Here is a 23,245-nt window from a genome sequence, read left to right as displayed (position 1 = left end):
GCAGGCTACAGCCCATAGGGTCTCAAGAGATATGACTGAGCGATTAAACAACAACAAGAGATAGATTATTATAATTTAATCATTTCATAGATTGATGGATTAAATCTGTATAATCAATAAATATTAAGATCCCATATTCATTAATAATTTAAACATTTACACACATTATACCTTAGTAATCTAGGGGTAGAAGAATTCCCTTAATATAGTATATTTATAAAAACATAGTATCCATTATATTGGAGAAGGCAATGGCACCCCACTCCAGTACTCTTGCCTGGAAAAATCCCATGGATGGAGGAGCGTGGTGGGCTGCAGTCCATGGGGTCGCTAAGAGTCAGACACGACTGATTGACTTCACTTTCAGTCTTCACTTTCATGCATTGGAGAAGGAAATGGCAACCCACTCCAGTGTTCTTGCCTGGAGAATCCCAGGGACGGGGGAGCCTGGTGGGCTGCCGTCTATGGGGTCGCACAGAATCGGACACGACTGAAGCGACTTAGCAGCAGCAGCAGCATCCATTATATTTACTGATGAAATACCAAGAGTATTTGTTTTAAGATTGAAAACAAAACAAGGAGGCTTACTATCACTTCTATTCAACATTTTCTTGGAGGTCCTAAGCAGCATAGAAAACAAGGAAAACAGATAAAAGACATTTTAATTGAAAGGAAACAAGTTACTGTTATTTAATGGTGACTGTCAATACAGAAGGACTCAAAGAATCTCCAAATAAATCATTAGAATAGAACAGGGACAATAAAAGTGAAAATAGATAAATTAGACTACATCAAAATTAAAAACTCCTGTGTATCAGAGGACACATCAACATAGTGAAAAGGCAAACTGTAGAAAGGGAGGAGATATTTATATATGATATATTTGATAAGGGGCTCATATCCAGATTGTATAAAGAACTCCTGTAACTTAAGAACAAAAAATAAAGCAAACAACCCATTAAAAAATGGGTAAAGGAATTGAATAGATATTTCTCCAAAGATGATTTATAAATGACCAGTATACTTAACACTGTTTAACCGTATATTTAAAAATGGTCAAGACGGTAAATTTTATGTATGTTTTACCAAAATTTTTAAAAATAGAGCTAGATGTGCAAAATATGCAAAATAGATATGCAAAAATCTTTCTGTAACTGGAAATAAATAACAGATACATACATCCTTTGTGAGCAAAAATCTATAACTTTATTTGAAGAAATTTAAAAAGGTTTATGGGAGTTTGCTGGCAATCCAGTGATTAGGACTCTGTGTTCTCATTGCTGAGGGCCCAAGTTCAATCCCTGGTTGGGGAACTAAGATACCACAAGCGGTTCACAGAAAGGAATGTTCAGTATGTGAGGATGTCAGTTCTCCCCAGAAATGTCTATATATTCAATCGGTTTCCATCAGAATCCCAGCAGGGTTGTGTGTGTGTGTGTGTGTGTGTGTGTGTGTGTGTGATAAATGACTGATGGTAAAATTTAAGTGGAAGTGTGAAGGGTCAAGAAAAATGAAGACTCTCCTAATGAGGAAGGAAAGTTTGAGGCGCTGGTACTTCATGAAAAGAGAAGTGGAAGCGTAACTGCTAAATTATCTTGAGACTGGTATAAGTTCAGAAATAGAGTATCTGTCTTGTAGGAGAAGAATGGGTTGTTTATTAAATGATCCTGAGGCAATTGATTATCCATATTGGATTATTTCCTTATACATATAAAAAAATCAGTTCTAAGAAGATTCAAATCTAAAAATGAAAGATAATAACTATAAAATAATGAAGACAATCTGGCAGGATACCTTTATGACCTCAGGGAGGGGCATATTTCATAAAATACAAAAGGCACAAAATATGAAAGAAAGATTAATAAATTGGGGCTGCTGTATATTTTAAGATGACCAATCATCAAGAACAACAGAATGAAAAAGAAACCTTACATGAAAGTTGTTTGTAAGATATACCTTCTGTAAGGTTAAAATACAAAACATATAAAAAAAACTCTTAGAAATCAGTAAGAGAAAGACTCTTAGAAATCATTAAGAGAAAGACTCTTACAAATCAGTAAGTGAAACACTATTGCAGAGACAGGAACAAGCATTTCACAGAAGAACCACAGTGGCTCATAAACATGGGAAAAGATGCTCAGTCTTTCTAGTAAGAAGGAATTGCAAATTAAAACCACAATAACATTTATCACCTACCAGATTGGTGAATGTTAGAATGTCTAACTGTAACAAGGGTTGACATTAATGTAGAGAGAATCTCTTACACAGCTGATGCGAGAGGAAATTAGCGTAACCACTTTATAAAAGCAAGTTGGCAGTGCCAAGTAAAATTGAATGTGTATAACTTATGACCCAATAATTCTTTGGAATAACTCTTAGGAAATTCTTTCACATGGTCACCAGGAGACATGGACAAGAAAGTTTTACAGCAGCATTGTGACGGAGAGGGAAAAAAATGGAAAAACCCAAATGTTCATCAACACTGGAATGGCTATATAGATTATGATGTAATTGAGCAACGTATAATCAAACAGTTAAAAAAAGAATGAATTACAGATCAATTGTAACATAATTTTGAGTAAAAGAAGTTGCATAAAAATATATATGTAAGCCTATATAGGTTTTTAAGCATGTATTAAATCATGCATTTTTTATAATACATAATTGCTGAAATAGTAAAATCAAGCAAACAGTACAGAATCCAGGATACTGATAACCAAGAAAGGAGCAGGTGTGGTGGGAATGGGCTGTCTTAGATGAGTGCTCACAGCCAGGCTCCCAAGTGATGGTAATGGTCTGTTTTCAGACTGTAAGATAGGGGATAGATGGGTATTTCACATTTTAGAGCATACACAGCCATTTTATATGGTTTTGATGTATTTAAAAAAAATGTAACTGGTAATATTTTTAAGAGATGATGGGAAATGTTTTGAAATTAGGTAAAGTGGATTAAAGTATTGAAAATGCACGAAGATTGAAAATCATCACCTAAGAGTGTTTGGAGGAGATTTAATTTTCTAGGTTAAGGCCTCCCCCTATATCAGTGTTAGGGTTCAACTGAGGGAAAAGGTATAAAAAACTGTCAGAACTTCTCAGGCCTGGAGCTTAAATGAAGTGTGGGGGTCACCAGTCCCTACACCTGGATTGCTTTTCTTCCTCCCTCACCCCCTGTACTTCTATAAATATTTAGTGACTGACTGCCAAGTCCTGGACATTGTACTAGAGGCCAAGTAGTCAGAAGAGGTAATGTCTCTGTCTTGGCAATTATAGTAATGGTAGTTTTCAAACTTTTTTTTTTTTTTCCAGTTTTCAAACTTTTGCTCACAGGCTTTGTTAATCTTAGTTTCCTAATCAGACTCCACAGGGAAATCACTTCATGGCCATATTATAATTCACTCTTTAAGATATTCTTAAGGAAGTCATTTATTTACCTTAATTTACAATTTAATTCAAAGTGTTGGCCTTCCCAGGTAGTGTAGTGGTAAAGAACCCACCTGCCAATGCAGGAGTCACCTGAGACATGAGTTCGATCCCTGTGTCAGGAAGATCCCCTGGAGTAGGAAATGGCAACCTACTCCAGGATTCTTGCCTGGAGAATACTCATGGACAGAGGAGCCTGGCAGGCTGCAGTCCATGGGGTCGCAAAGAGGCGAACACGACTGAGCGACTGAGAACACACACTCACCATCTCCCGGAGTTTGCTCAAATTCACGTCCATTGAATTGGTGATGCCATCCAACCATATCATCCTCTGTCTCCCCCTTCTCCTCCTGCCCTCAATCTTTGCCAGCATCAGGGTCTTTTCTGATGAGTCGGCTCTTCACATCAGGTGACCAAAGTATCGGAGTTTCAGCTTCAGCATCAGTCTTTCCAATGAATATCCAGGGTTGATTTCCTTTAGGATTGACTGATTTGATCTCCATGCTGTCCAAGGGACTCTTAAAAGTCTTCCCCAGCACCACAGTTTGAAAGCATTTGGTGCTTAGCCTTCTTTATGGTCCAGCTCTCACATCCATACATGACTATTGGAAAAACCATAGCTTTGACTATACAGACCTTTGTTGACAGAGTGATATCTTTGCTTTTCAATATATACATATATATGTTTATTTCCAGTCTTTTTCTCCTTCCCATACACATCAAGCATCTCTTGATGTACTCTGTTTGGAATTGGCTTTGCTGTATTGATTTAATCTTCTATCTATATTTTTGAAACTTGAACTGGTATCTAACCTTAAACCTTGACTTGGAGCAGTGTTTTTGAAAGTACAACAAGCACGCTGCTAGAGAATATTAAGTGGTGGGAAGGGAAACATTTTTCATTTTAGCAGTCTTATTTTAATATTTATTGTAAAATATGCACATGAAACCTGTGATTTCATGGCTGTTATTACTCAGGATGCAACTAACATAGGCTATGTGATATCCCATCTCACATAGAGTGCATGAATTACTGGCCCAGGGGGTTCTCAGATGTAGCAAAAAAATCACAGAATAAATCCATGGATTACAGGCATAGTGTTTAGTTGTAAAGGTGAGTTAAGATATCTCTGGTGTCCTCTGATGGTCCCCTACTCATATCATAACTCTAAAAAAAAACTAAGCTTCTGTGGTTTAGTCAGGAAAAAGCAATCTAGAAAATTCATCTAAGCAAACAATTTCAGATAACATCTTCTCTTGTAGGTCGGGTTCTGGAAATACACAGATAAATAAAATGTAGATCCTATCCTTCAAAAGCACTAGCCTAACAGATAGGCAAGTGCAGTGTAGTATTGGAACAGTGCAACAGTGGAAATGTGTACTTGTCAAATGGGTAACTTGGAAGAGTGGGCGCCGACTTAGTGAGCAGTGAGGGAGGTCTTCAGAGAGAAAGGGATACTTGCAAACAAGCAGTCTTGAGAAATGAGCTGAAAATTTACAACGAAGTAGATTGGGAAAGGGAGATCTTAGAAAGACGTGGGCCAAGGTACAGATTAACTGAACAGCTTGTTCATGCTGATGTGGGGTGAAAGGTGAGGACAGAGAGTGGAGCCAGATATGAAAGTGCCTGTGTGGGAATAGGATGGCATGTCTTTATATCTTAGTCTATAAATGACTGTTAGCCTTCAAAAGGTTTCAAGCAGAAGACTGCATGATGTCTAGGGCAGTGTAACAGATGGAGCAGAGAAGGGGGAGTCAGGATACGTATAGCTACTCATTGGGCAGAGAGAGCAGTTGTGGGGAAGTTCAGAATTTCTGCTTTGTTTAACTTCATATAATTTTCAGGAAATTTGATTGCATATAGATATTTTTCCCCAGAATTTAATGTGTTCAAGGAGGCTCAAGGAGTTTGTTATAAACAAGGTATTAAGTAACTTTCCCTATATATTCTTAAAGGTAAATAGATTTTGGCTTATTTTATGTTAAAATACCGGCTCCCAAGGTGACTCAGCAGAGAAGAATTAGGAAGATCCCCTGGAGGAGGGCATGGCAACCCACTCTAGTATTCTTGCCTGGAGAATCGCATGGACAGAGCCTGGCGGGCTACAGTCCATGGGGTTGCAAAGAGTCAGACACGACTGAAGCAACATAGCACACGTGTATGCATGTTAAAATACATTCAGGCTGGGAGTTCCTTGGTAGTCTATGGATCAGGACTCTTGCACTTTCACTGCCAAGGGCAGTTTGATCCTTGTTCAGGAAACTAAGATCCCGCAGGCTGTACAGTGTGGCTAAATAAATAAATAAAAATAATGCAGGCAGGATATTAAATTAAGTGGAGATGTGCTACTGATAAGACACAGCTGCAAACAAATTCTGTTTTCCAGTTAAAGTGGTACATATGGTAACACACTGCAGAGGCAGAAGAATTAAATATTTAAACTTTTTTTGCAACTAGTATCCTGCCAGGAAAATCTCAGACAACAGTATTATTTAAAGGGAATTGAGTGGACAATAAAGTAGGTTTATAAAGAGCTTCCTTTAAATATGGGTTTCATATTCTACATACCTTAGTCGTGGCATACTGTTTACTCTTGTTCGTATTTACTATCACACTTAGGCCTGCTCGTCTTCGGATTTGCTGTGTATTGCTCTGCCTTCCCAAGAAATGTATTAGTATGCCAACTTACTTCTGTACCTTTGGCATGTCATGATTTAGAGTCAAGGATCTGATGCTGATTGCACTCGCTTGTGTCTGTGTCCACGGCCAGCCCCTTAACACCAAGTGTTCTGTTTCACGTTCATTTGGAGGATAGTCTCTTAATATCTCTGGGGATATGGGTTGGTCAGCTAATTTGCTAACATTCAAGGGTTATGAGCTCAGCATTCCCATAACCTTTTAGTATTTTAGTCCAGAAAAATTTCTGACTCTGACCAGGGAATTAACTAGAGCATCTTACCAGAATAATCCAGAAGCAATAAAAGAAGCAGTTCCCGCAAAGGGCACATAGACATGTTCAAAAGGAACGTTAACACTAGCGGGGTAGTGTGACTGCATAGTGGGAATGCGGGAGGCAGAAACGAAGGGCCACAAATGGCCTTGGAACAGCTGTAGATTCCTTTCTGCAAGGCTCAGGAGTGTTCACCATAATGCAGATTAGCATGTATTTGAAAAGATATTTTCAACAGCTCTTGTCATTAAGTTAACATTCTTTTTCGTTCTTTTGAAAATTCAATTCCTATTTCCTTATTTTCTGCTTTGACACAGAAATCCCCTGCAAAGAAGCTGAGCCATGCAATTAGTAAATCCTTGGGGTGTGTACCCACCAGAGAACCCCCGCATCCTGTTTTTCCTGAGCAACCAGAGAAACCACTTGACCTTGCAAATATAGTGTAAGTATATACCTGGAGTGAGATGTGCATTATACTGAAATGGATACCTTACTGAATTCTTTTGGGTCAGAACTGGATCAGCTAACATGAATGTTTAACCTTGTGTTTTTTACTTTACTTTTGGGGATCTTAATACTTCAGGCTTTCAGCACCTTAAATCACCATAATATCTACATGGAAACCTAGCTCCTGAGCCCTGAAGCCTAAGTAATACAGGAGTCTCCATCAGAAAATTAACACATTACGTGTAATTATTATACTGGGTTTAACAAGGGCACCTTTGTTATTTGTGTTCTTTTCAGCAGTAAGGATCTTTTCTCTACAACAATTAATGACCACTGAGATTTTAAAGTTAATTTAGACAACATGAAAATGAAAATCAACCTCATTTGTTCTTTTCCTATTGAGAGAAAATTGGAAAACACAGACTGTACAGGGACCAGTTTCATGGAAGACCATTTTTCCATGGGACGAGGTGGAGGGTGGAGTGGGCATGGTTTTGAAATGATTCATGTGCATTATATTTATTGTGAACTTTATTATTACTGCATTGTGATACATAATGGAATAATTACACAGCTCCCCATCATTCGGAGTCAGTGGGAGCCCTGATCTTACTTTCCTGCACTCAGATCCCTCACACGCACAGTTCACAGAGGGTTTGTGCTCCTATGAGAATCTAATACTGCTGCTGACCTGGCAGGAGGGAGCTCAGGATGTAAGGCAAGTGATGGGGAGAGGCTGTAAATACAGATGAAGCTTTGTTGGCTCACCTGCCACGCAGCCCGGTTCCTCACAGGCCACGGACCAGAACGAGTCCTAATGGATACCTCCATAGCGCTAAATAATGTATTCAGAGCACCATTTCTTGGCTTATCCCTTTTGGACATGTTGAATTCCTTCTGTGGTATAGAGGACCAACCTCATTTATAGGTCTGCACATCAACCCGTCCCAGCTTTTCATTATTTTATCACCATTTAAAAAATTATTTACCTCTGTAATCTTGAATGTAGTTCTTAAACTTCTATTTCTTATAACTTCTTTTGACTTCCCCTATGTAACTTCTGTCCCCTTCTCCCTTCTTTTGCCTCCTAACTTCTATCATCTCTGCCATTACTTTTAATTGTCAAAGCTGGTAATGGTTCTGTTCTCCTGTGATCATGACTGAGTCTTCTGAGATTTATTAAGGGCTCAGTCTAAAAGTTGAAAACCTAATAACAGCATTTTTAGTTAATTCCATTCGTGACCGAGTGGAGCTGTGTGCTGTCACCCTGGGTACCGTTGTGTTTAGTCCAGTGTCAGGGTCCCTGTGCCATTGCTCTCGTTGGAGCTCAGTGGGATCCTCTTTCTTACCACGGATTGCTCAAAAGTGTGCCTGTTGGCTTTATAGCTGGACTGACTTTCTTGTACTGTTTTTGCAGTGGTTTTTCCTTCAGTGTTCCATTGTTTTCTTCTTCCTGGGGAAAAAAAATACACTTTTCTCCCATTGTGTTTCATAGTGGATTTTACCTATTGTGTGTAATCCATTGTTTGATTAAATTTCTTAGCCTTTTCTCTTTTAGGTTAGTGTTTTTTATTTGAATTAAAAAAAGAATCTTGCCTGCTCCAACACTGTAGTGATTTTTTTTTTCTCTGTTTTTAAGTTTTAAAGATGTCCCTTTTATATATATCTTTAATTCATCTGGAACAGATTTTTAGTGTGTAGTGTGATGTAGAATATCCAATTCTCTTTCTCTCTTTGCATTTGAATAACTTGTCTCAAGGCCATTTGTTGGATAATCTATCATTTCCCCACTTAACTACAAGGCCATCATTGTCATAAATGAAGTTTCCAAATACGTACGTCTGATTTCTGGGCTCTTTATTCTGTTCCTTTGGTCGAAATGTCTATCACTATGCCAATATCATGCTATCTTAATTACTGTAAGGGATTAAGTCATCTTCTTTTTTAGGGATGTCTTGTCTATTCTTTGCCCTTTGCTCTTTCATATAAATTTGAGAATCAGCTTATTGAGTCCCTCATAAAATTTTGATCAGAGATTTATTGACTCTAAAGATCAAATTTGGGAGAACAGACATCTTTACAATATTGTCTTCCCATTCCATGAATGCATTATGTCTTCCCACTTATTTGAATATTCTTTTGTGCCATTTAGTAAAGCTGTATAATTTTTCCTCAGAAGGTCTTGTATATGTTTAATTCTTGGGTACTTTGCATTTGTTGTTGCTGTTGCAAATGGTGCCTTTTTTTCCTACAGTTATTTTGAGATATAATTTAGATGCAATAAAACGCTCCCACTTTAAGTGTACAATTCAATGGTTTTTGGCAAATGCGTACAGTCGTGCACATGGTATCTTTTTTGAATTATGTTTCTTAACAGTCTGTTGCTGGTATATGGCAACGTACATTGCTTTTGTATTTTAATCCACTAGAGAGTCATCTTGCATAACTTGCTTGTAATTCTAGCAATTTGTACTCAGATTCTTTTGGATTTTTCTATAAATAATTATATCACCTGCAAATAATGATTGCTTTTTTTCTTCCCTCTCATTCTTTATACTTTCAAATATAAACATACTTTTTTCTTTTCGTTTTATTGCGCTGGCTAGTTCCTCCAGTGCAATGTTGTCTAGAAGTGGTTTGATAGGCATTCTTGCATTATTAGTAATACCAAAGCTAGTGCTTTCAGCATTCACTTTAGTATGTTCTTTGATGTAGGTTTTTTGTAGAGCTGTTTATCAGATAAAAGAGGTTCCCTTTTATTCCTATTTTGCTAAGAGTACTTTCTTTTTGTCATGAATGATGTCAAATTTTATCAAAGACTTTCTGCATTAATATGATAGCCTGAGTTTCTTTATTCTATTAATATAGTGAATTACATTAATTTTTTTTTGAATTGCATTAATTTTTTGAAAGAACCCTACGTTCCTGGATTAAACATAAGTTGACCCTCCTTTTAATACTCTGCTAGATTTCACTTACTAATATTTTGTTTAGATTTTTTTTCTATGTTTATGAGTTAAGTTGTCCTGTTATTTCTCTTGATTTTTTGGGTTTTGTTTTTAGGATAAAATTTGGTCAGTTTGTTATCTTAGAAAGTCGAGGAGCATTCTCTTTTTTTATTTTTTTGGAAGAGCTTGTTTAAGATTGGAATTATTTGCTCCTGGTTTTTGGTAAAACTTACCAGTGAAGCTTTCTGGGCTTAAACCCTTCTTTGTGGAAAGATTTTTTAACTGTTAATTCCACTTTAAAAAGCAGTTATAAGACTATTTTCATTTTGTATTCCTTTACAAGTCATTTTGGAACATTTTATAGCTGTAGGGATTTGTCAATTCCATCTAAATTTTTAAAGTTATTGTCACAAAGCTTATAATATTTTATCAGTGATATTTGTGCTAATATCTTTTTCATCCCTACTCTCACATTTTTTTTTTTCTCGAAAAATCTTGCCATAGGTTTGTCCAATCTGGTAGGCTTCCAGAAGACCACCTTTTGGTTTTTATTATTCTTTTGTTATATGTATTACATTTAATTTTTTCATTTATTTCTTATCTTTATTATTTCTTTTGTTAAAGCTTGTTTGGGTTTATTTTGCTTCTCTTTTCCTAACTTATTTTAAGATATGGTTCGCTTACTCCTGGGCTTCCCTGGTGGCTCAGATGGTAAAGAATCTGCCTGCAGTGCAGGAGACCCAGGTTCCATCCCTCTTTCAGGAAGATCCCCTGGAGACAGGAATGGCTACCCACTCCAGTTTTCTTGCCTGGAGAATTCCAAGGACAGAGAAGCCTGGTAGGCTACAGGTCATAGGGTCGTAATGAGTCGGATACGACTGAGTGACTAACACACTAGCTTACTCATTTCAAGTCCCCCCTCTCCCGCAATGTAAGCATTTAAGACTATACATTTCTCTGAACACTCCCTGAGTAATGTCCAAATTTTGTTATGTAATTTTTTATTATTTAGTTATAAATATTTTCTAAGTTGTTAGGATTTCTTCTTTGAGAAGTATAGTGAATGTCTTAATTTCCAAATATATGAGGGTTTTCTAGTTGCCTTTTTGTTATTAATTTCTAATTTAATTTCATTTTGGTCTGAAAAATCTTTATTATTCAGTTCTGTCAAATTGTTGAGACATGCTTATTTAGTATAAGATCAAATTTTTATTATGTTCCAAGTTATATGTATGTATATGTCCCCTCTTTCTCAGATTTCCTTCCCTGCAGGTCACTGCAGAGCTCAAATCATCCCATCCCCTGTGAATAGCAATTCTTGCTGCTTGCTGAAATTTAAATTTTCCATTCATTTAGCAGATTTATTGAGGACCTTCCAGGTACTATGCAAGGTGCAAGTGGTAGTCACACAGTACTTTCCTTATATACAAATCAGTTTGAATGACAGTGAGGAAACCAGTTTTATAACATGCAGTGTTTCTAGCTGGCTTCCTGAGGAAAGAGTTACAAGTATACATAACTCAAAAGATGAGAAAGCTGTGAGGGGTGGGCTGCTATACATTTAGAATTGTGATCAGGAAAAGGAAAAGGTTGCTGTTTTGCATGAAGGCAAGCCACTCCGGTATTCTTGCCTGGAGAATCCCATGGACGGAGGAGCCTGGGGGGCTACAATCCACGGGGTCGCAAAGAGTCAGACACAACTGAGCGACTTCACTCGAGGATGAGGGTAGCTCCTGCATTTAAAAGCTTAAAGTCAGTAAAATATTTATTTGGATAAGATCATGATTATTTTAATCGTTGTTTTACTGTATTAATTTAGAAGAGTCCTGTTTTGGACGAAGATTAAGATCATTGTCTTGCACTTCAGGAGTCTTTACACATTGTAGGTATTATTTTCAGTTAGATTGTTTATATTTGTTTTACTCCTAATCAGTCATCCTGGTTTGAATGAATGCTGCCTTCCAAGGGGGTTGAGAGTTGGGAATAGGATCTAAGGGACTGGATGACCAGTATACTCCAAGTAGATTCACACTTTATAGTTATTTCTTACATAGCATGCTTATTTGCTCATAATTTTTGAAAGAGAGGGGGCATGTTAGAATGCATGTATCTCTATTTCTCCTTCTCAGAGTAGAAAATAAAGTGTCTTACTGAAGTTTTAGTTTAATGGTCAAATTTTTTTCTGTATGTTTTCTGGCTTTCATTTTATATTTAAAATTAATGTTCTCACTTCAAAATTTTAAAAATACCTGTCAATAAATTTCTTATTTCTGTATTTTTTTCCTTCTTTGATGTTGCTGCCATGAGATATTTTGCTAGGAATTTAAGTTTATTTTTTTCAAAACAGAGAGCCATTTGTTCCACCCCTATTATTTTCCTGTTGACTCTGTTGCAATTTTAATTGTGCCTTCCTTTTGACAATTGATACTCACCTTGAAATCTCTGAGAAATAAAATTTGTATAAATCACACATTAGTCCTAATATATACAGTAATTCTCTAACAGGATGTCTTTCCCTTATGGCCTGTCTTCATCTTGTTGGTAGGTTAAGAAAGGGTTTTGTGAAGAGTAACATTTCCAGTGAAGCCTGAAAGATAAATAGAGATTAGGTACACGGAAGGCAAAGGGAGGAGCATTTCCAGCAGAGGGGGAGCAGGAGAACAGCAAGCAAGAGGAAGGCTACAGAGGCAGGCAAAGGCCCCCTGAGATTTGGGACGTTACCACAGATTGAAGGGTTTTGTTTTTTCATGGACCAGCTGAGAGATGATGCTGGTTTGGATTGTCATGGTGGTAATGGAGATGCAGAAAAGTTTGTAAACATTAAAAAAAAAACAACTTAGGTTTTACCATTAAATGCCGAGAAATAAAATGAAAACTCCAGTGGAAATTTGGAACAGAAATTGAGATTAAGTTTATTTTAATGTTAATTGCATATGTTTCATTGTTGGCATAGGAGAGAGATTCTCAGAAGATCACAAATTTGAGATTCAAGATTGGATATTTATTGAGCACCCAGTGTTCTGAGCTCTTTGTTCACCTCTTTCATGTACTTTTCTTCATTTAACCCTCACAGCAGCCTTTGCACTGCATATGGCATTAACCTGTTACATATAAGTAAACAGAATCAAGGAGGTTGTGTGACCTGCCCGAGATCACACAACGGCAAAGTGCTGGAGTTGGGACCAAAGTCTGGGGCTCTCAAACTCCTTGCCTACTCTTCTTTCCTAGTTTTCTAACATGCTGACCCAGTAAGAAATTGTTACTGTAGAAACATGGTAATCCAACCAGTGTTTGAATCCCGTGGTTAGGTTTAGAATCAAGAAAGAACATTGAGTAGCTGTAACTTGGTTGCTTGGAAAATAGGAGGGAGGCAGTGTAATGAAGGAAAACTAGACTAAAACTCAAGAGACATCAATTTACTTTTCTGTAAAGTGGTGATAATACAACTCATCTTAATTATCTCAGGATATTGTTTAAGGATAATGTGTCTGAAAGTGCTTCTAAGAGGTTAGGATGCTGTAAATACTGTATTCTAAACTTTCAGAATAAAGTAGGTCCTGTCATAAAAATGTACATTCCACAAAGACTGGAGCAGTCTTCTTTGTTCTTCACTGAGTTCTCAGTGCCTAAAATAGTGCCTGGAACATGGTAGGTGTTTAAAATGCATTGAATTATTGAGTGACACTAAACATCTACACCTTGCCCCTTATGTTTTTCCTTCAGTAAATAGCATAGGTCACATACCTGCAGTTCCCAAGACTTCCACTAGATGTCAGGCTTATTTCCTCAGTGGGGCCATTGTATTTCTTTTCTGGCGAGTTGAGAATATTAAGTAAACAAGATTTTTCAAATAAATCTCAAACAATTTATTTATCATTAGTGCGGTAGCAAGTTTTCTTCTAAGTCTTTGAGAGAAATTAGTTGTTTCTTTTGGTCAGAACATTTTTGTGAAACTTCTAGTCCTTGATGTCTCTGATAAACTTCGTGCTAGCCTAATTCAAGCAGTTGGCTGATGCTTAGCATCTAATTATCTAACCACATAATTCTTATATCTAATTTCTTTAATTAGTAGTTCATCACCATTACATTTGAGTTTGTGGTTATTTGTTTCTGAGAGAAAGCAAAACTTCTGATGTTGGCTTGGTAGGTTTGTTCCTCTAAATTCCAGCAGGGAAGGGCAGGACTGGTGTCCCACTGGATAACCTGTGACTAATCTATTGTCTTAAACCAGCAGTCGGCAGACTACAGCCCACAGGCTAAATCTAGCCTGTCATCTGTTTTTGTACGGCCCATGTTTTTTTAAGAATTTTTAAAAAATATTTTTGAATGAATAGTTGAAGAGAAATAAAAAGAAGAATATTTTGTGAAAGTTATATGAAATTCAAATTTCAGAGTCCATAAATAAACTTTTATTGGGACACAGCCATGCTAATTCATTTTGTTGTTTAGTTGTTAAATCATGTCCAACTCTTTTCAACCCCATGAACTGTATGTAGCCTGCCAGCCTGCTCTGTCCATACGTTTCCCAAGCAAGAATACTGGAGTGGGTTGCCATTTCCTTCTCCAAGGGATCCTCCTGACCCAGGGGTCGAACCCACGTCTCCTGCGCCTTCTGGATTGGCAGGCGGATTCTTTACCACTGAGCCACCAGGGAAGCCCACTGATTCATTTACGAATTGTCTATGGCTGCTTCCAGCCTACAGTGGCAAAATCGAGTCTCTGTGACTGAAATCGTATGACCCTCAAAGCCTAAAAATACCTTTTATCTGGCTCTGCACAGAAAAAATTGCCAACTGCTACTCTTAAAGAAGTTGATAAAAACTGCAAATTCAGGGCAGTTTGTGCTTCTCGTTTTTCTTTTTTTCTGCAGGCTCATTATATTCTTTGGTTTGATGGTCCAGGTTTTTTTTCCCACCCAAGTGTAAAGGTTAATTTGGTAACGTCTTCTGTTAAAGCATTTGGATAGTTTGTTACCTAGAAACCAGTCTACCTTTTTACTGTTTCTTGCTATCTGTATATATAAATATGTAGCATGTTTGAACAGCTAAACCAACCAGTTTTCTCCACACCCTTTATCAAAACAGAATTAACCTAGACAATTAAAAAAACTGCTAGATTTTAATTAAAATAACACTTTAATATGGCTCTTAATTGTCCTATTTTAACCCCTCTTCTGTTTAATACTGACTTAATCTATATATATGAGCATTCAGTTCAGTTCAGTCCAGTCGCTCAGTCGTGTCCAACTCTTTGCAACCCCATGAATCACAGCACACCAGGCCTCCCTGTCCATCACCAACTCCCGGAGTTCACTCAGACTCACGTCCATCGAGTCGGTGATGCCATCCAGCCATCTCATCCTCTGTCGTCCCCTTCTCCTCCTGCCCCCAATCCCTCCCAGCATCAGAGTCTTTTCCAATGAGTCAACTCTTCGCATGAGGTGGCCAAAGTACTGGAGTTTCAGCTTTAGCACCATTCCTTCCAAAGAAATCCCAGGGCTGATCTCCTTCAGAATGGACTGGTTGGATCTCCTTGCAGTCCAAGGGACTCTCAAGAGTCTTCTCCAACACCACAGTTAAAAGCATCAGTTCGGCGCTCAGCCTTCTTCACAGTCCAACTCTCACATCCATACATGACCTTGATGTAATCAAGCCTGTCCCCTCTGTTGTTTTTCTATACATAGTTTATTCTTATATTGAATCTATACTTGTATTCATATACAGGTCATAGCTTATTTTTTTGTTGTCATTTTTTGTTTCTTTGAAGTTTAGACAATTATGCATCAAACATCTGGTGCTTTCAGTGTTTGCAAACTTTTTAGTATAATGTGAAAGTTCTGCCAGTTTTGTTCTTATTCATAATGACTTTAAGTAGATTAGTAGAAATTCACCAGACCAGGGATAATGTAAGACTATCTGTAACCCTATGAAAAAAACAAGTCTAACTTCTTATTTATGTTGTTTAGTTTTAAGCACATATTTCTGACACTTCTTTTACAATGATGGATGAATTTGGAATTGAAATGACTTATGTGACAGGAGTGCTTCTGGCTAACTGTCCTGTGCCGAACCAAATGCTTCAGTCTTTGCAACTTTTTTTATGAGCCAAATTTCATTTTTTTCAATGAGAGTTATTAACTGCCTTTGCTATATTCCAAAATAAGTTATAGAATTTATGATATTGATAAGTGATCTGGATTGAAATCACTTTCTTCCACAAGTATTTGCTGAATGTGAATTATGAGTGGGGCTCTGTGCTTGGTGCTGGGGAGAGTCTTATTTGGAGAAACTGGCGAGAGGTTGCTTTATAGATTCTTAGGTGAATCTGATGTTCTGGTCACTTGAAAGGAATATCATCAGATCATTCTGGGTATCTTGGTCTCCTGAGGCTGAACCTATTTGGAAGGTTTTAATTTTGAGCTGTTTCCAACATGCAAGTCTTATACTTTGGCTCTTAGATCATAGTTCATCTGGTATTAATTCTATCTTGCATTTTGCTGTAATGATTTGGAAAAAAAGCTAGGCATGGTGATGTAATCTGCTCATAAGTGGGCCATCAGACACCTAAAATTTCAGGTCTATCTAATTTGACCTTTTCAGAAAAGAAAAAGCTGGTTTTTATTCTATTTAGATAGCCTAGAATGTGAAGGCTCTTACGGTTCTCAGGTCACAGCTCATCTGACACTAATTCTGTCTTGCATTTTGCTGGGATGAATTTGAAAGCCACGCAGCTGAGGAACACCAGATTCTCAGCCCCTTGAGCTTCGCTCAGTTCTGGTTTTGGCGTTGTCTGTTTGGCTCCATTTCAGGCTAAACGTCCCAGAGTATCCTTCTCTTCTGGGCTTTGGGTCGCTGGCCCTGGAAGTGTCTCTCTCCAGAGAAGAAAGAGGGAGCACAGAGAGCACTGGTACCGAGGGTCACGTGTCATGTAAGATAGTCCCGGAAATAAGATAAAGTGTTTGCCTGAGCCTCAGTGTGTGTGTGTTTTGGGGATGGAAGGTCTTGCATATACTCACAAACCCACACATGTGAGTATATATATGTGTACTTCCTGTGTGTGTGTGATAGACAGGGATGGGCACATGAACAGCAAATGTGGTGATTGATTATGATGCAGTAAGGAGAAATAGCTTTATTTAATACAGCAATACTCAAGGTTTAATCCTACGAGAATAATCACTTTATAAGTGGCTGGGACTTTGACCTGCTCAGTGTCACCCATCCCTTGGGATTTTTCTCACTCTGTTTACCACTGTACTGCCATAAAATCCTCTGTTTTTAAACTCTAACATTGCCCAAGCACAATCCATCAGTTTTCTTTTTTTCATTATGGTAAAATATAGGTAACATAAAATTTACCATCTTAACCGCTTTTCAATGCACAGCTCAGTAGTGTTAACTATATTTATATTATTGTGAAGCAGATCTCCAGAACTTTCTCAACTTGCAAATCTGAAACAACATATCCATTAAACATCAACTCCTCTTTTATCAAGAGCCTCTGGATTCTGTGAATTTGAGTACCTTAGATATCTGGATACCTCATAGAATTAGAATCATATTTGCCTTGGTGTGACTGTCTTATTTCACATAGCATGACGTCCTCATGGTTCATCCATGTTGTAACATGTGTCAGGATTTCCTTCCTTTTTAAGGCTGAATAATGTCCCATTGTGTGTAAATATCAAATTTTGTTTGTTCATTCCTTTGCCAACAGATATTTGGGTTTCTTCTACCTTTTGGCTGTTCTGATTAATGCTGTGAAGATGGGTGTATAAATATGTCTTTGAGACCCTGCTTTCAGTTCTTTGGGTTATATATCCAGAGGTGGGATTGCCAGATGATGTGGTAATTCTGTGTTTAATTTTTGAGGAACCTCTTCATACTGTTTTCCACAGTAGTTGCACCATTTTACAATCCCATGAACAAAGTATGAGGGTTCCAATTTCTCCACATCCTTATCCATACTTCTTATTTTTTGGGTAGTTTTTTTTTTTTTTTTTAAAGTTAGCCTATGGATGGAGGAGCCTGGTAGGCTGCAGTCCATGGGGTCGCTAAGAGTCAAGACACGACTGAGCGACTTCACTTTCACTTTTCACTTTCATGCATTGGAGAAGGCAATGGCAACCCACTACAGTGTTCTTGCCTGGAGAATCCCAGGGACGGGGGAGCCTGGTGGGCTGCCGTCTATGGGGTTGCACAGAGTTGGACACGACTGAAGCGACTTAGCAGCAGCAGCAGCAGCAGCAGCAGCAATGGGTATGAGGTAATAGAATATTGTGGTTTTGAATTGTTTTTTTTTAACAATTTTATTGAGGTATAATTTACATGTCATGAAAGTCACCCACTGTGACAGTTAAATGATTTTCAGTAAATGGATATAGTTTTGCACCCATCACCACCATCCAGTTTTAGAACATTTTCATGATCTGAAAAAGTTTCCTTACACTTGTTTGTAGTCAATCCCAGCTGCCACCTGTAGCCCCAAGGTAGCCACTGATATACTTCCTGTTTATACAGTTTTGCCTTTTCTAGAAATTTTATATGAACAGAATCATATGTGGTTTTCGGTCTCTTGTTTCTTTCACTTAACATAATATTTTTGAGGCTTATCAATATTGTAGCAAGTATCAGTGTGTATACATTTTCAGTATAAACTGAAATATTCCATTATATTATGAATGTACCATGTTCATTTATCCTTTCACCTGCTGATGGATGCTTGGCTCATTTACAGTTTTTGACTCTCATGAATAATCCTGCTCTGAACATCTGTGTCTTTGTGTGGACATGTTTTCATATGTCTGGGTAGGTACTTAGGAGTAGAATTGCTGGGTCATACAGGGTAAGCATATGTTTAACATTTTAAGAAACTGCTGAACTGTTTTTGGAAGTGACTGTACCTGTTACAGTCCCACCAGCATATCTGAGAGCTCCAGTGTCTCCACAGTCTTACCAGTGCACTGGGTAGATTGTCAATCTTTTGAATTTATAGCCATCCTAGGCAGTGAGTTGTGGTACCTTATTGTGGTTTTAATTTGCATTTCCCCAATGACTAAAGATGTTGAACACCTTTTCATATACTAATAAACCGTTCATATATTTTCTTTCTATAATTATCTATTTATATCTTTCACCATTTAAAAAGATGATTTAAATAATCTTTTTTTAGGGTAGTTTTAGATTTACAGAAGTGTAGCTAAGATAGGACGAGTTCCCATATACCCTGGGCACAGTTCCTGTTAGCATTTTACAAATGAACCAATATTGATATTATTATTATTAATTGAATTCCATGCTTTATTGGGATTTCATTAGTCTTTTTTTTCCTAATGACCTTTTTCTGTTCCAGGTTTCCATCCAGGGTACCATTACATTTATTCCCCATGCCTCCTTAGGCTCCTCTGGTCTGTGACAGTTTCTCTCACTCATTTAATAACTGGTTGGTTGTTATCTTCTTAGGAGTTTCAGAGTTCCTTGGAGAAGGAAATGGCAACCCACTCCAGTACTCTTGCCAGGAAAATTCCATGGATGGAGAAGCCTGGGAGGCTACAGTCCATGGGATCGCAAAGAGTCGGACACGACTGAGCAACTTTACTGGCACTATGCTGCTGCTGCTGCTAAGTCGCTTCAGTCGTGTCCGACTCTGTGCAGCCCCATAGATGGCAGCCCACCAGGCTCCCCCGTCCCTGGGATTCTCCAGGCAAGAATTCACTGTCCCCAGCAAATAAGTGTATCTTGAATTAAAATAAATAAATAAATAACCAGAGTTCCTTATATATACTAGAACCAAGTTCTCTGTCAGATATATAATCTGCAGGTAATTTTTTCCAGTCTGTCTTATCTTTTCATTTCCTTAACAATCTTTAGAAAAGCAAACATTTTCATTTTAAGGGAAGCCACTTTATCAATTTTTTTCTTTATGGATTATTCTTCTGTCATATCTAAGAAACCTTTGCCTAACCCAGGAACACAATGATTTTCTCATATGTTTTCATCTAGAAGTTTTGTAGTTTCAGTTCAGTTCAGTTTAGTCACTCAGTCGTGTCCAACTCCTTGCGACCCCATGAATCGCAGCACGCCAGGCCTCCCTGTCCATCACCAACTCCCAGAGTCCACTCAAACTCATGTCCATCGAGTCGGTGATGCCATCTCATCCTCTGTCGTCCCCTTCTCCTCCTGACCCCAATCCCTCCCAGCATCAGGGTCTTTTCCAATGAGTCAACTCTTCGCATGAGGTGCCAAAGTTTGGAGTTTCAGCTTTAGCATCAGTCCTTCCAGTGAACACCCAGGACTGATCTCCTTTAGGATGGACTGGTTGGATCTCCTTGAAGTCCAAGGGACTGTCAAGAGTCTTCTCCAACACCACAGTTCAAAAGCATCAGTTCTTTGGCGCTCAGCTTTCTTCACCGTCCAACTCTCACATCCATACATGACCACTGGAAAAACCATAGTCTTGACCAGACGGACCTTTGTTGGCAAAGTTATGTCTCTGCTTTTTAATATGCTACCTAGGTTGGTCATAACTTTCCTTCCAAGGAGTAAGCATCTTTTAATTTCATGGCTGCAGTCCCCATCTGCAGTGATTTTGGAGCCCCCAAAAATAAAGTCTGACACTGTTTCCACTGTTTCCCCATCTATTTCCCATGAAGTGATGGGACCAGATGCCATGATCTTAGTTTTCTGAATGTTGAGCTTTAAGCCAACAACCCTACATTTCAGTCTTTAATCCATTTTTGTGTTAATTTTGAAATAATTTTTGTGTATGATTTAAGGTAAATCCCGTTTTTGCATGTGAACTTAATTATTTAATTAGGTAATTATATGAGTGCTATTTGTGGAAAGGCTGTCCTTTGCATCTTTGTCAAAATCAGTTCATTCTAAATTTAAGGATTTATTTCTAGACCCTCAGTTCTATTTCATTATATCTGTTTTTATGCCAGTACTACTTGATCTTGAATGCTATAACTTAATAGTGAGTTTTGATTTAGGATAGTGTAAATTGTCCTCTTTTTCAAAATTATTTTGGCAATTGTTCAGTTCAGTCGCTCAGTCATGTCCGACTCTTTGCGACCCCGTGAATCACAGCACACCAGGCCTCCCTGTCCATCACCAACTCCTGGCGTCCACTCAAACTCAGGTCCATCGAGTTGGTGATTCCATCCAGCCATCTCATCCTCTGTCTTCCCGTTCTCCTCCTGCCCCCAATCCCTCCCAGCATCAGGGTCTTTTCCAGTGAGTCAACTCTTCGCATGAGGTGGCCAAAGTATTGGAGTTTCAGCTTTAGCATCAGTCCTTCCAGTGAACACACAGGACTGATCGCCTTTAGGATGTACTGGTTGGACCTCCTTGAAGTCCAAGGGGCTCTCAAGAGTCTTCTCCAACACTACAGTGCAAAAGCATCAATTCTTCGGCGCTCAGCTTTCTTCACAGTCCAACTCTCACATCGGTACATGACCACTGGAAAAACCATAGCCTTGACTAGACGGACCTTTGTTGGCAAAATAATGTCTCTGCAATTGTAGATCCTTTTAAATTTCAGGGTACAACTGTCATTTTTAACCAAAAATCCTGCTGAGATTTTGTTAAGGAGTCCATTAAATCTGTAGATCAGTTTTCTTCCTCTGTTTCCCTTCTCCCCATACTCACCCCTCTTCTCCCTGGTCCTTTATTTGTTGGTTGGTAGGTTTTTTGGGTTTTTTTTTTTGTTGTCTTCTGTGTTTGCTTTTGAGTGGCTAATCTTGTCTAGAACACACTCACTTTATATGTTTAACAAATCCTTAACGGTGCCCACAACCATAGGTATAGTCCCTTTGGTTCAATTCACTTTTACCTCCTGATTTAATGCTAATGTTAATGAAAAATCCTTTTGAGATTGTTTTTTTAGATATGAGTTTTTTGTGTAAATGTTTAGTGCAAATCACCTATTTCTGAAAGGGTGTTAGATGTTTATAAAGGAAATTCAGAACTCTAAGTATCTATGAATTGGTTTCTTATTATACCTGTTCTATAATGTGGGCTTCCCTTGTGGCTCAGCTGGTAAAGAATCCACCTGCAATGCAGGAGACCTGGGTTTGATCCCAGGGTTGGAAAGATCCCCTGGAGAAGGGAAAGGCTACGCACTCCTGTATTGTGGCCTGGAGAATCCCATAGACTATATGTGTTTCGTCCATGGGGTCACAAAGAGTTGGACGTGACTGAGTGGCTTTCACTTTCACTTTGCATAGTGTAACCCAGTTCTTGTTTGTTTGTCCTTGTCTCTTCAGTGACTCCCATGACACTTAAAAGCCAAAGTCTGTCCACTGGTCTACAAGGTCCAATAAGCTCTGGCTCCTGGCAGCCTCCTTGACTTCATTTCCAACCACTTTCCCGTTGGGCTCTGTACTTTTTTCTTACTCTGGTTTTGTTGTTCCTTGAAAATGACATGTATGTTCCTGACATACTTTGCAGCTGCTGTTTTGTTTGCTCAGAATGCTCCTCGTCCTGATGTTCACATGTCTCATTCCTTTACTTCATTCAGATCTCTCCTCAAGTGTGAGCTCCTCAGAGAGACTCATCCCGACTGTCTCTACAATAGCACCGCCATCACTCTCTCCCGTTGCCTCGTTCTAGTTTCCTCGTGGCACGGTTATGTGATATTATACGTTTTGGTATCTGTTTATAATCTGTACTCCACTAGATGGTAAGCGCTTTGAAAACAAAAGCTTTATTTTGTTTCCTGCCGTATCTCCAGGGTATAGAATGGGCCTGGCAAATAGCAGACCTTAAATAGCTATTTGTGGAATGAACAAATGCGTGTGTATATGCTCACAACTTCCTAATAGCAGTGATCTTCATGAAACATTCAGGCTATATAAGAAATTATATCAGTGTGTGAGGATGAGGCAGGTCTTTTTCTTGTGTTTTTACAGAGCTAGAGCTAATAATATCAATATTTTGGGGTTGGAAGCCATGATCCTCCAATTCATTATGATTACTAAGAAATCCTTGAAAAGTAATCATTCTTATTAATACTGGGGAAATCTGCTTTTCTTTGAGATTCATCTCTCCCCTAGCTAAACCTGGAGTACACTTGTAGCATAATTTCTTGCAGATTTTGAGCCTCAGAAGTTTATTTCCCTGAGTTGAATTTCTTAATAGAATGTATATACTGTGATCTGGTTGCAGTTTAGGATAATTTGAATGTTTCTTAGGTCCTTTATAGGTCTTGTCCACTTTTGACTACTGCCTGTGTTTAGCACCTATTAAATTAGCCCTTTACCATTCTCCTTAAACCTCAATTCTGTGTACAGAGTTGATAAATCAATCTTCTTGAATATGCCTTTGTCATATTACTTCCGTATTTTAAAATCTACAAAACTCCACTGCCTATAGATTTAAGGCGGCACTCCTCAAGCTGGAATTTAAGGCCCTGTGTAATCGGGACCCACCTTACTTTTGAATCTTATCTTCTACTGTGGAATTATGCAGGATAAAACCT

At 38.2% G+C, this 23,245-nt stretch overlaps 1 protein-coding gene across 4 annotated transcripts in view; it reads left to right on the top strand.

Moving 5' to 3' along the window:
* The window catches only part of DTNB (dystrobrevin, beta), a 210,494-nt gene that overhangs the window by 86,533 nt on the left and 100,716 nt on the right, over positions 1–23,245 (top strand). For all 4 annotated transcript variants that reach the window (XM_010840575.1, XM_010840576.1, XM_010840573.1 and 1 more), the window contains exon 8: positions 6,689–6,813. In XM_010840575.1, the coding sequence (XP_010838877.1) occupies positions 6,689–6,813 (125 nt within the window). The remainder of the gene's footprint in view (positions 1–6,688; positions 6,814–23,245) is intronic.

This window comes from Bison bison, unplaced genomic scaffold (genome assembly GCF_000754665.1).
Source record: "Bison bison bison isolate TAMUID 2011002044 unplaced genomic scaffold, Bison_UMD1.0 scf7180017864145, whole genome shotgun sequence".
Lineage (NCBI taxonomy): Eukaryota > Metazoa > Chordata > Mammalia > Artiodactyla > Bovidae > Bison > Bison bison.
This window is presented reverse-complemented; position numbering and strand designations above follow the sequence as displayed.